Source organism: Salvelinus alpinus, chromosome 33 (assembly GCF_045679555.1).
Source record: "Salvelinus alpinus chromosome 33, SLU_Salpinus.1, whole genome shotgun sequence".
Classification (NCBI taxonomy): domain Eukaryota; kingdom Metazoa; phylum Chordata; class Actinopteri; order Salmoniformes; family Salmonidae; genus Salvelinus; species Salvelinus alpinus.
The window spans coordinates 25,741,623-25,754,279 of record NC_092118.1 but is presented as its reverse complement, the minus strand read 5'-3'; the positions used below and the strand labels follow the sequence as shown (position 1 = coordinate 25,754,279).

Here is a 12,657-nt window from a genome sequence, read left to right as displayed (position 1 = left end):
GCCGATTTTTATATATATGTTTGTAATAATGACAATTACAACAATACTGAATGAACAATGAACTCTTACTTTAACTTAATATAATACAACAAAATCTATTTAGTCTCAAATAAATAATGAAACATGTTCAATTTGATTTAAATAATGCAAAAACAAAGTGTTGGAGAAGAAAGTAAAAGTGCAATATGTTCCATGTAAAAAAGCTAACGTTTAAGTTCCTTGCTCAGAACATGAGCACGGTGGTTCTTTTTAACATGAGTCTTCAATATTCCCAGGTAAGAAGTTTTAGGTTGTAGTTATTATAGGACTATTTCTCTCCATACCATTTGTATTTCATACACATTGGATGTTCTAATAGGTACTTTAGTATTGCCAGCCTAATCTCAGGAGTTGATAGGCTTGAAGTCATAAACAGCGCAATGCTTGAAGCACAGCGAAGAGCTGCTGGCAAACGCACGAAAGTGCTGTTTGAATGAATGCTTACGAGCCTGCTGCTGCCTACCATCGCTCAGTCAGACTGCTCTATCAAATCATAGACTTAATTATAACATAATAACACACAGAAATACACGCCTTAGGTCATTAATATGGTCCAATCCGTAAACTATCATTTCGAAAACAAAACGTTTATTCTTTCAGTGAAATACGGAACTGTTCCGTATTTTATCTAACGGGTGGCATCCATAAGTCAAATATTCCTGTTACATTGCACAACCTTCAATGTTATGTCATAATTATGTACAATCAGGCAAATTAGTTCGCAACAAGTCAGGCGGCCCAAACTGTTGCATATACCCTGACTCTGCGTGCAATGAACGCAAGAGAAGTGACACAATTTGCATAGTTAATATTGCCTGCTAACATGAATTTCTTTTAAGTAAATATGCAGGTTTAAAAAGATATACTTCTGTGTATTGATTTTAAGAAAGGCATTATTGTTTATGGTTAGGTACATTCTTGCAACGATTGTGCTTTTTTTGCAAATGCGCTATTGTTAAATCATCCCCGGCTAGGCGAAGTTGGCTGTCTTTGTTAGAAAGAAATTGTCTTCACACAGTTCGCAGCTATCCAGGCGGCCCAAACTGCTGCATATACCCTGACTCTGTTGCACAGAACGCAAGAGAAGTGACAAAATTTCCCTAGTTAAAAGAAATTCATGTTAGCAGGCAATATTAACTAAATATGCAGGTTTAAAAATATATACTTTTGTATTGATTTCAAGAAAGGAGTTGATGTTTATGGTTAGGTACACATTGGTGCAACGACAGTGCTTTTTTCACGAATGCGCTTGTTAAATCACCCATTTGGCAAAGTAGGCTGTGATTCAATGATTAATTAACAGGCACCACATTGATTATATGCAACGCAGGACAAGCTAGATAAACTAGTAATATCATCAACCATGTGTAGTTAACTAGTGGTTATGTTAAGATTGATTGTTTTTTATAAGTTTAATGCTAGCTAGCACCTTACCTTGGCTCCATGCTGCACTCGCATAACAGGTAGTCAGCTTGTCACGCAGTCTCCTCGTGGAGTGCAATGTAATCGGCCATAATCGGTCCAAAAATGCCAATTACCGATTGCTATGAAAACTAGAAATCGGCCCTAATTAAATCGGACATTCCGATTAATCAGTCGACCTCTAGTACAGGTGCATCAAAGCTAGGACCGAGAGATTGAGAAACAGCTTCTATCTCAGGACCATCAGACTGTTTAAACAGCCATCGCCAACATACACTCAAATCTCTTGCCACTTTAATAAATGAAATAAATAAAAAGGTATCACTAGTCACTTTAATAATGTTTACATATCCTACATTACTCATCTGGCCTATGCCGCACAGCCATCGCTCATCCATATATTTATATGTACATATTCTTATTCATCCCTTTACATGTGTGTATAAGGTAGTTCTGAAATTTTTTGATTACTTGTTAGACATTACTGCATTGTCGGAACTAGAAGCACAAGCATTTCGCTACACTCACATTAACATCTGCTAACCATGTGTCTGTGACCAATAAAATTTGATTTGAGTCAAGAAGCAGTGCGGCTTGGTTGGGTTTTGTTTCGGAGGACGCACAGCTCTCGACCTTCGCCTCTCCCGAGTCCGTACGGGAGTTGCAGTGACGGGAAAAGACTAACTACAAATTGGATACCACGAAATTGGGGAGAAAAGTATTTTTTAAATAAAGTGAATGAATAAAATTAAGAAATGCCGATTACTTTTTAAAAATCAAATCAGTTTTCCATGTTGATTCAACGTAATCACATAGAATTTTTTTGAAATTACGTGGAAACGTTGATTAAACCCATTTTTGCCCAGTGGGTAGTTTTTGTAGTTAAGCCCCATACATTTTGCAAATGTATTCATTTTTAAACTGAAATACCTGTTTTACATAAGTATTCAGACCCTTGGCTATGAGACTTGAAATTGAACTCCAGTGCATCCTGTTTCCATTGATCATCCTTGAGATGTTTCTCCAACTTGATTGGAGTCCACCTGTGGTACATTTAATTGATTGGACATGATTTGGAAAGGCACACACCTGTCTATATAAGGTCCCACAGTTGACAGAGCAGGTCAGAGCAAAAAGCAAGCAATGAGGTCAAAGGAATTGTACGTAGAGCTCCGAGACAGGATTGTTTTGAGGCACAGATCTGGGGAAGGGTACCAAAACATTTCTGCAGCATTGAAAGTCCTCAAGAACAAAGTCGCCTCCATCATTCTTAAATGGAAATTTGGAACCACCAAGTGTCTTCCTAGAGCTGGCCACCTGGGCAAACTGCGCAATCGGAGGAGAAGGGCCTTGGTCAGGGAGGTAACCCGATGGTTACTCTGACAGAGCTTCAAAGTTCCTCTGTGGAGATGGTTGTCCTTCTGGAAGGTTCTCCCATCTTTACAGCTGTCCACCAATCAGGTCTTTATGGTAGAGTGGCCAGACGGAAGCAACTCCTCTGTAAAAAGGCACATGAAAGTCCACTTGGAGTTTGCTAAAAGACACCAAACAAGAAACAAGATTCTCTGGTCTGATGAAAGCAAGATTGAACTCTTTGGCCTGAATGTCAAGCGTCACGTCTGAAGGAAACATGGCACCAGCCCTACGGTGAAGCATGGTGGTGGCAGGATCATGTTGTGGAGATGTTTTTCAGCGGCAGGGACTGGGAGACTAGTCAGGATCTAGGGAAAGATGAACAGAGCAAAGTACAGAGAGATCCTTGATGAAAACCTGTTCCAGAGCGCTCACGGCCTCAGACAGGTGCGAAGGTTCACCTTCCAACAGGACCACGACCTTACGTACACAGCCAAGACAACGCAGGAGTGGCTTCAGGACAAGTCTCTGAATGTCCTTGAGTGGCCCAGCCAGAGCCTGGGCTTGAACCCAATTTAACATCTGTCATGACGTTGGCCTAGGGGTAGGTTTATGACAGTCATAAATACCTCTTTCCCCCCTTTTTCCCTCTCCCTACTATAACTGATGTGACATAAGAAAACCCCTTGGTTAACATAGAGATTCTGGGAACATCAGAAGTGGGGGGAAATGAACTATATTCTGGTAATCCGACCAACTGAACATATGCGGTGGTACTTAAGGTATATTATGTCAGCTCGGTTGCCCTCTGACACATTCTCATCAATGATAGAACGACATAAACTCTACTGTGGAAAGTCTAAACGTCAGAGGTATCGGATTCACATGGAATTGTTGTTTAATTCAAATGTTTTAATTTTAAATTATTTGTGAAGAGATTAAATGTAATTTTAGCTTCCAAATGAGAGATTTGGATTTTCATAAATTTGGCCTTCTGCTCAACTAGGGGCCCGCCCCTGTGAAGAGACATGGGTTATAAACTTTTCAGACACACCCCTCTCCCTCCACTATAAAAGCCATTGACAAAAATATAACTTCCTGTTCCGGGTACATTTAGGATGACGATCCGATGTCAGAATGGTTCAGATAATAACTACAGAACTAAGCCAACATCAGCATGGACTTTGGTTGTAAATGGTATGAACTTTGAACTCGTATTCACTACAGAAGTGATACCTCCTAGCCGTTGAGTTGGCAACAGCTGTTACAAACGCAGGTTAGGAAGGACAGTCAGAGTATCCCGTCTACTACACACGACGTTACTCCAACGTATCCAGTGACCACCAGAGACATTCTTCAGAGGACTCGTGTTGGCGATACGGTCTTCCATCTACCACCAACCTACTGAAGCGCAGCTCAGAGTAAATATTTATTGCATTTTCCTTTTTCAAATGGGCGGTAATTTAGAATGCATAAGATACTGTATTTACGATGGTACAGCTTCGCCTATGTTCCAGTCTCCCGCTCTTTCACTAAAATCCCGCCCGTTTTCTTTGTGTAACAAGCTGTCATATCTATTCTGCCCGCTAGGGACGTTTTCCGTTATGACGGCACTTTGTGATCAAGTTATGATTTAATTGTATGTGTGATTCTGTGTGATTAGTTAGGTATTTAGTAAATAAATAATTAAACCCAATTTTGTATTGCTGATTCAACTTGTTAGCCAGGATTCTTGCAGATAACCAAGGATTTACCACTTTCAGATGAGACTGAATAAAATGACGATTAATGTGACTGCTACGGATGTAAAATATTACTAAATCTTTAAGAGTTTATTCGGAAGATAACAGCTCTATAAATATTATTTTGTGGTGTCCCTCTAGTTAATTACATTTACCTGATTAGTTCAATCAGGTAATATTAATTACGGAGAAATTATTTTATAGAATAGCATGTCATAGCAATTAATCTGGCATAGTCAAAGACACGACACATCTCTGGAGAGACCTGAAAATAGCTGTGCGGCAACGCTTCCCATCCAACCTGACAGAGCTTGCAGAGAAGAATGGGAGAAACTACCCAAATACAGGTGTGCTAAGCTTGTAGCGTCATACCCAAGAAGAGTCAAGGCTGTAATCGCTGCCAAAGGTGCTTTAACAAAGTACTGAGTAAAGTGTCTGAATACTTATGTAAATGTCTTAAGTGAAAAATGTATTTTTCCCCCATACATTTGCAAAAATTTGTAAAAGCTTGTTACTGCCTTGACATTATGGGGTAATCAATTTTAGAATACTGCTAACAAAATGTGGAAAAAGTCAAGTGGTCTGAATACTTTCCCGAAGGCGCTGTATTTAGCCTCAAAATTAAGTATTTTATTGTGAGGCTAAAACAATGACAAAACAGTTGCATCCATGAGTTTAAAAAATAAGTCAATTAAAGGTCTGCCAAAGTAAAAACCTGATAAAAAATGTATTTATATGAATGTAGTAACTACAGAAATTGTTTGTTCACTGGGAAATGAATATCTAACTAGTCAGTGACAACTGTGTGGAGTTTGTGACAGCAACTGAGTTTATTACAGTATCATAGAAAATATAATCCTGGCATTTAATATGATCTTCTATGCAGAAGAACACCTTACCTTCTAACGACGCTAATGAGCGTCAGAGAAAAACAGAACAGGTTTTAATAGTTTGTAACTCAAACCATTTGGACTCCATACGTTTTTGTAGAACAGACGAAATCAAATGGTACAACCCAGAAGTCCGTAGCTCAAACAAACACTGTTTAGAAGTCCAAAACACACCAGCGATAAGGTGGGACTCATTGGGTTAAGGGTCAGTTTACACTTACTAATGTTGCGCGGGTCAGCTGTTTGTTCACCCGCCCTCTATTGCTAAACCCGACCGCCCCGCGGTTATACCCGCAGGGTCTGCAGGTTATGAGTCAAACAGCATTTCACCAACACACTATAAAAGAGATTACGATAGGAAGGCCATTATGTACTCCATTACCTGAATCAAACAGCTTACCTGGTTGGCAGATAGAGGCCCGTGCTGAAACTCCCAAATACTTGAACCTGTAACAAAGGCAAAAGCGTTATTCATTGATTTCACTTATCAATCAGATAAGCCGAGCTATACATTAGCTTTGAACTGATACAATGGCAGGTATTTAGTTAGAAAATAAAGACATTATTTGATTTGACTTCTGTCAAGTCACGTGATATACTGCTCTCCTGTGACAACAGTCTGATACTTGGGGACAGGTGTCAACTAAAGCAATAAAAATATAATCTTCATGCTAAATGGGGAGAGTCTAACGTGCATCAACTTATTTCACCTTTTATGCAAGTCGGTGCAGTCATTATCTGACAACCATGCAATGTTCTTGGGGGCAAAAAATGGGAACATAATGTAGTTATGAGAAATTAAAAAATTATGCTTTAAACACTAACAGTTTGGACAAAAAATAAATGAAATAAGCTTTTTATTTAATGCGTCCAGATTCCAGACAAATATCCCGCTTTATCTGAGCTTTGTGAGCATTAACCAATGTCACGTCACATAACAGTATTTCACATTGGTTCTGAGGGCTCAAAAATAGCCTTTGACTAAGCCTTAAACCAGCCGTTATTCCCTTAAACCTCCCTCCTGGGCTGAGGTCCTGCCTGAACCGACCAAGAGGGTTAAAGCCTGGGCTCCAATCTGCTTACTTGAGGTACATTAGGCAGGGCATGTGATTGTGATGTGGGTGGAAATGAGAGGGGTGATGGATTGCCACTGTGTGGACGAGTTCCAATTCCAGTGAGGGGGAACACACATCCACACAGGTCCCCAAGGTGAACTTAACTCATGGCTCGGCTCTACTGTATAAAGAGCTAGTGGTTGTCACTTACATTATCGAGAGACGGAGTGAAGTTAGAGAGGGAGAGAAAGACATGGTGGCCGCCTCAGACAAATTGACCTAGACAGATTTCTCAACTATCTGGTGGGTTCACAGTTGTTCAGTTCACCCAGTCACAGACAGGTCTCGCATTGAGTGTGTGTAAGAGGTCAGGTGATTGCTGGGAGTGTTAGTCCTGTTCTTGTTGTGGACAGGATATTAACTGCTCTCCTGCCTCAGTGGATAGAGTAAGAGGTAGGAACAGTGCCAGGGACAGCAGTGGGCCTCTGTCTATCTCAGGGATGGGCAACTATTTTAAAAAAAAAATTAATTCTACATCTTTTGCCATAGGGTGAAGAAATTACATGTTTTTATATGATGTGTGAGTGTGACTAACAAAATCTATGGGGGCCCCCCGGTTGGTAATTCGACCATGATTACTACAAGATAGCAGGCCACTAGACATGGGCTAATTGAGTTACTGTCAGTGAGACATAAGAGAACTGCTGATGTACAACCACATTTAGAAATTGCACCTTGTGTTTTCTACTATTCCAACTCAACAGTAAATTGAGACCCAGACTGAGTTCCTAAACTAAAAAAGTGATCCGCGGGCCTACAAAACAGCAGTTGTCCATCCCTGGTATAGCTTGTAAAGCTGAGAGCAGACACACACAGCTCTATCAGCAGGCTCAAAGTCAGCAGGAATAAGGACACCTGGAGCACTGTAGATTACAGGCCAAAATATAACACAGCAGGGAGATAAGAGCGGCCCGACCAGGCGCTTTCACAAATGGCTGCTGGTCACACGCCCCACCATATACGGCCTGTCTTTCATCATCATTACAGCTCAGCCTATAGGGAGAGAAAATCACTCTCTCCTACAGAGTCACGACTCCTTTCAGACAGCTATAGAGCCAGCCAGAGAAAGACTAGAAAGATGTAAAGACAGCATTTCTACATAGAGCAGCAAGTTCTCATGCTGTCTCTGGCAATGAGGGGAATTTGTATAATGAGGGAACAGGAGATTGTGAGAATCTCAAGCAGCTTGCCGTGTGGATGAGGTCTGTCTGTGTTGCTAGAAACCACTTCAATTCCAAACCTTTGCTCTGCCTGTCACTTCTAGTAGTTGTTGTTGGCTTTTATGAAAGCATGAACTCTACATGGTTGCAATATTTATTTGAACGATGACCCGTATTAGCCTGGGCCCAGATCTTTTCAACTATGTTAAAGTTTCAACAACCAGAGGAGTTTGCTGTACATCAATAATGGTCAAACAGATCTGGGACCTGGCTAGACCTGTATGGGCTTAGGACTGGAACTGTAGCGATGTGAGTGATTCTTACGTCAGCAGTGGGCCACAGGTCTTTGATGACCCTCTCGATCCTGTCCACCACCTCCATCCTCATCCTTTCCTCCTCCGCCCGAGGAGACATGTGCTTGTAGAAGTCATTGATCTCCTCATGGAGCCTGCAGAACACAGAAAACAGTGTTAGGGAGGGAGCCAGAGACTGAGCGAGAGAAAGAACAAAAGGAGAAAGTAGCATGTTCATGGGAATAGTAGGAGAGTCTGCAATAGATCAAAAGACACTGACAAAGATTGATGGCAGAATATATTGTAAGAGAAAAATCTAAATAACAGGTCTACAATACAATTGATGGGGTCTACAATACATAATTTATTATGCCAGTCAATGCAATTTGTAAACAACTTTCACCAGTAGCCCGCTGAACAGCCACCAGAGACAATTACCCCGACCTACCATGTAATGGAAATGGTGAAAGAAAATACAATTACCCTGCCCTACAATCTAATGAAATAGAGAAAACAGAAATGACACTTCCTCAAACACGCTAGGCATTTATGGAATTAATCGCAAAGCATCATTACTACATAAACTGGCTTCTTTACTGGAGGCGTGTTATGTTAAAGGCTAACTGCCAACACCTGTGTGCCAACAAACTGTAATCAAGTAGCATCTACTGAAGACGGGAAGAAATGCATTAACTACAACATTATGACAGACAGGCTGACGTGTGAGAAAAGATCACAAAGCCACCATAATGCAATACATCTACACCTTTGGTACAAATCATAGGGCATATTCCCACTGTTAGGGGTATGGACCAGTTCTTCACTGGTACCAAAGCAGTTGGCATAAATGTAATTTCCCTTCCCTAAGGTAAAATTAAATAGTTTGGGAGGACAATGCTAATAAGTACAAGTGTTGCAGTCCTTGAGTTAAAAATGGGTGCTTAACCAACAAATCGACTTTACTAAACGATCAACAATGCCCCGGGGTCACTTCCCTTCACCCCGATAGTCAGGTAAACTTGGTCCTTGGCTGGGTGGGTATGAATGCCAGGGCAGGTTTATGGAGACCAGGGACTGTGGCAACTGTCAGATACATTACACAATGGCACAGAGACAAGACCGTGACTGGGCCAGTAATTGACTGACTGGTTATTTCTGCCTGCAATTCACCCTGCTGTCTGTCTATTATTAAAGCTGCAGATTGACCAACACACCCACCCACAGGGCCTAGACCAGAGGTTATATCAATAACACTAAAGACCGGGTCACACAAACATTCACACGTGATACGGATTGCCGCCCACACACACGGTGCGGCCTAAGCCAGCTGCCACCTCAACCTTTGACCCAACCAACACACGTCCTTGTTGTTCCAAACTCTACTGGTTAGCTCTTGTATGTTCTGGCCAGTGCTTAGCGTGGGGACAGGAAACGGAGCAGAGTGGAAAGGAATCAAGCCAGTCATGGGGGATTGGAGCAGACAACACGTGGACACGAGGTCTAACACTCAGTGACCAACCAACACAGTAAGGCCGTAGGGGAACTCAGTCATCGGAGGATAAAAATACTTATTCCCTTTCCTAATCTTTCAAAGGAAACTCTACTAGTTTGAGTTGAATGGCAAGCTGCACATACAGCATTATGATCGTGAGCAGAGGCAGCAGTCCTGTTGCGTGAGCAGCTGTAATGTGAGTGAACACCACATACTGGAGGGGGTGTACTAGAGGCCAGGACACCAGAGGGCTGGGCTGGGGCTGTCGTGGACTGGCAGTGGAGCAGGTCACTCTGCCCTGGCTGCCCCTTTACTGGGTATGTTCACACACACACACAATCCCAGTCAACCACAGGGCCATGTAAACACAACACAGTACCCAGCCAATGACAGGCCTGCAGCACAGCTTCCTTTGGCAGGAAAATCAAAGAGAGAGTGGGAAAGAAATGGTAGATACTTCTGAGCTTGTTTAGCCAAGCTTGTGTGCCTGAGAGGGCTCAGCTGTGAGGAACACTAGTAGCTACTGTAAACAGCCTGATTCAGCCTGCTTGTCATTTGCGTTTCAGGGTTTTAGATAACAGTCTTCCCTGGCGCTTACAGTAGTCTGTGTTTCGCCTAATCCTCATCGACACCCAGACAGACATTCCTGGTGTAGCAGCCAGGAGTCCAACTGAAGGGCCCTGACCCGGTTAAACCCCAGCCGACAGCCGCCCCAATCACCAGCCTGTCTGTTGGCCCAATCTACACAGCAGTCCAGCCAGCCAGTTCAATGCCATCAGTCCCTGGGTAGAAGTACTCCTCCCTGATGTGATGATACCAGGCCTTTCAAGCTACATCACTGCAGGTGTTCATCCTCAAACAATGATCCCTTTATATTCACACAGAGGAGTGTATCACACAGCTTGTAATATAAACAATAGGCTACTAAACTAAACTAACTTCTACACCTTTCCTCACCCAAGCACCAGCCTCTCCCATTTTAAGTAGGCTAAGCTAACGCCTCAGGGCAGGCCAGGTAATTGTGTGAAGACACCCACCATGAGGTTCCCTGTCCTGAGGTACCATGAGCTGTTTTCCTGGACGGGCCAGGGCCTCACATTACAGTGTATTCTGAGGTGACTGAAGCGGAGCACTATGCAGGGGATTCCTTCCTTCTCTTTCTATTTGTCTCTTCATTTCTGATGTTGGTCAGACTGACATGGGAACAGGAGTTGAAGTACCTTCAACATGTGACACACCCACCCACACACACACACAGCAACAGGCCCAAAGATACGCTCCGCAGAGGCAACCTGGCTGACAGCATTCATCACGCCCAGCCAGTCACTGCACCGTGAACACACCTAGAGTCAACATAGCAAGGTATGACTACAGTGGGAACTAGTGATGGGGGAAAAAACATCTAAATTAATGACAGATTAAATTCTGATTATTTTGAGGAAGTGTATACTGGCTACAGCGTCTCAACATGGCCAAACAGTACTATTGCCGTTTGTTTTTCAAGCAAAGGTGTTAAGAGAATGTGAGCACATTTGTTCGGTTCGCCGCCAGCTGAACTGAAGCATGCTGACGCCTTAAGTCACTCCATCGAGAGCCACCTGTAACAATAGAGGACAGGGGAGTGGGCCATCCTCAGACATACGCACAGGAGGGAAGCAGTCTGGTACTGGGTCAGGAGATACAGCCATCAGCAAGCCATTCATATAGAGTTCACATATAGCCATTAACTTGGACACGTTCAATTCAACTGACTGACACACACGTCACATATTGATATGATGCACACACACTCTTCCATACATACACTCCCACAGGAAGTCCATAGTCAAACCTGTGTCACACGTACCACACAATGACTGACACACTTATCGGGGGAGATCAAACAAATCTCTCACCAATTTGGAGGCGATGGCAATAGAAATGTAATGTAGTTGTCTCACACTGCCAGCCTCCTACACTGTGCTTATAACAAACAAAAAACTGTGCCAGAGTCAGATTCATTTCAGAGAGTCAGCCTAAGTGTAGGCTCTCTATTCCAGCTCAGACCAGTGGTGCTGCTAAGTTTCATTTCACAGCAGCAGTGTCTGACTGGCTGTCCGTGTGAGAGGAGAATGGGTTTCGTTTCAGGGTTAAGCCACACCGTCTCGTCACCCAGGGAACCGGCTTAGACCAGGGGGAGCAGCCCAGTGCTTTTGGAGCATGTGAAAGAAACAAAATCGCTGCTTCCTGAAACCTTCTGGATCACATTACAGATAGCACAGCCTCAGCCAAAGGAACAGAACACAGACCCTTGGCACTTGGTAAAAGATAATACGCCTGCCTTAATCATATGGAAATTGTGTAATCGCCTCAGAGCGAGCAGGGCTTCCAGAGAGCTGAGCCTGGAGAGAGCAATTAGGCTTCACACCCAGCGAGAGAGGTGCTCCTGTGGAAGGCAGAGCAGGACTAGGCAAACCCATTTGGGAGCCCTGGGTTTAGAGGAATGGCTTTGCAACTGAAACAAGCAACATCTTTTCCAAGATATAGATACTGTAGTTTACTACTGAGCAGCAGGTGCCAGTAGGTTTCTGAGGTGGCAGAGTGGAGAAGCATAACATCAGGGTCTCATCTGCAAGTTCACTGTTGCAGTGGAAGACTGGTACTGCTTATTGACCAGCTGCTCAGATGGACTGACAGTATAAAGGTGTGTGAGAGTCAGAGGGCAGGGCATGTGTCTTGAGTTCAGACACAGGCAGTAAAAGACAGAGGAGGGAAATCTAACTGGCTGCCAAAGTGCCTTTGAGAAAGGAGAGGGTTCGCTGGCAGATGGCTTTTCGAATGTGCAAGGCCAGCCCCCTGGTTTAGAATGGCCTCCACCGAACAGCATTAGAGCAACCAGCTATAAATACTGCAAAAGAACCAGGGACAGAAATAACAGGGTACTGTACCATGCCCATGTTTCATAGCGCTGCCAGAAACAGTGAGAAACATGTCATCCAGCAGGCATTCTCTTCACGTGAACCTGCAAAAACTTTCCTCACTCACTGCTTATTAGGCAGTCCCTCTGTTGGCAGTGCTACATGTGAAAATATGCCGCTCACACAAAAACATGAGTTGGCTAGCCTGTGAGTGACAGGGCCAGCAATACGCATAGTCACACACACACACAGAG

General features: G+C 43.1%; 1 protein-coding gene across 1 annotated transcript in view; it reads right to left on the bottom strand.

The window, feature by feature from the left end:
* The window catches only part of LOC139562978 (terminal nucleotidyltransferase 4B-like), a 32,805-nt gene that overhangs the window by 11,542 nt on the left and 8,606 nt on the right, over positions 1–12,657 (bottom strand). The window contains exons 2-3 of the mRNA XM_071381202.1: positions 8,046–8,169; positions 5,847–5,893 (exon numbers count right to left, since the gene is read on the bottom strand). Of these exons, the coding sequence (XP_071237303.1) occupies positions 5,847–5,893; positions 8,046–8,169 (171 nt within the window). The remainder of the gene's footprint in view (positions 1–5,846; positions 5,894–8,045; positions 8,170–12,657) is intronic.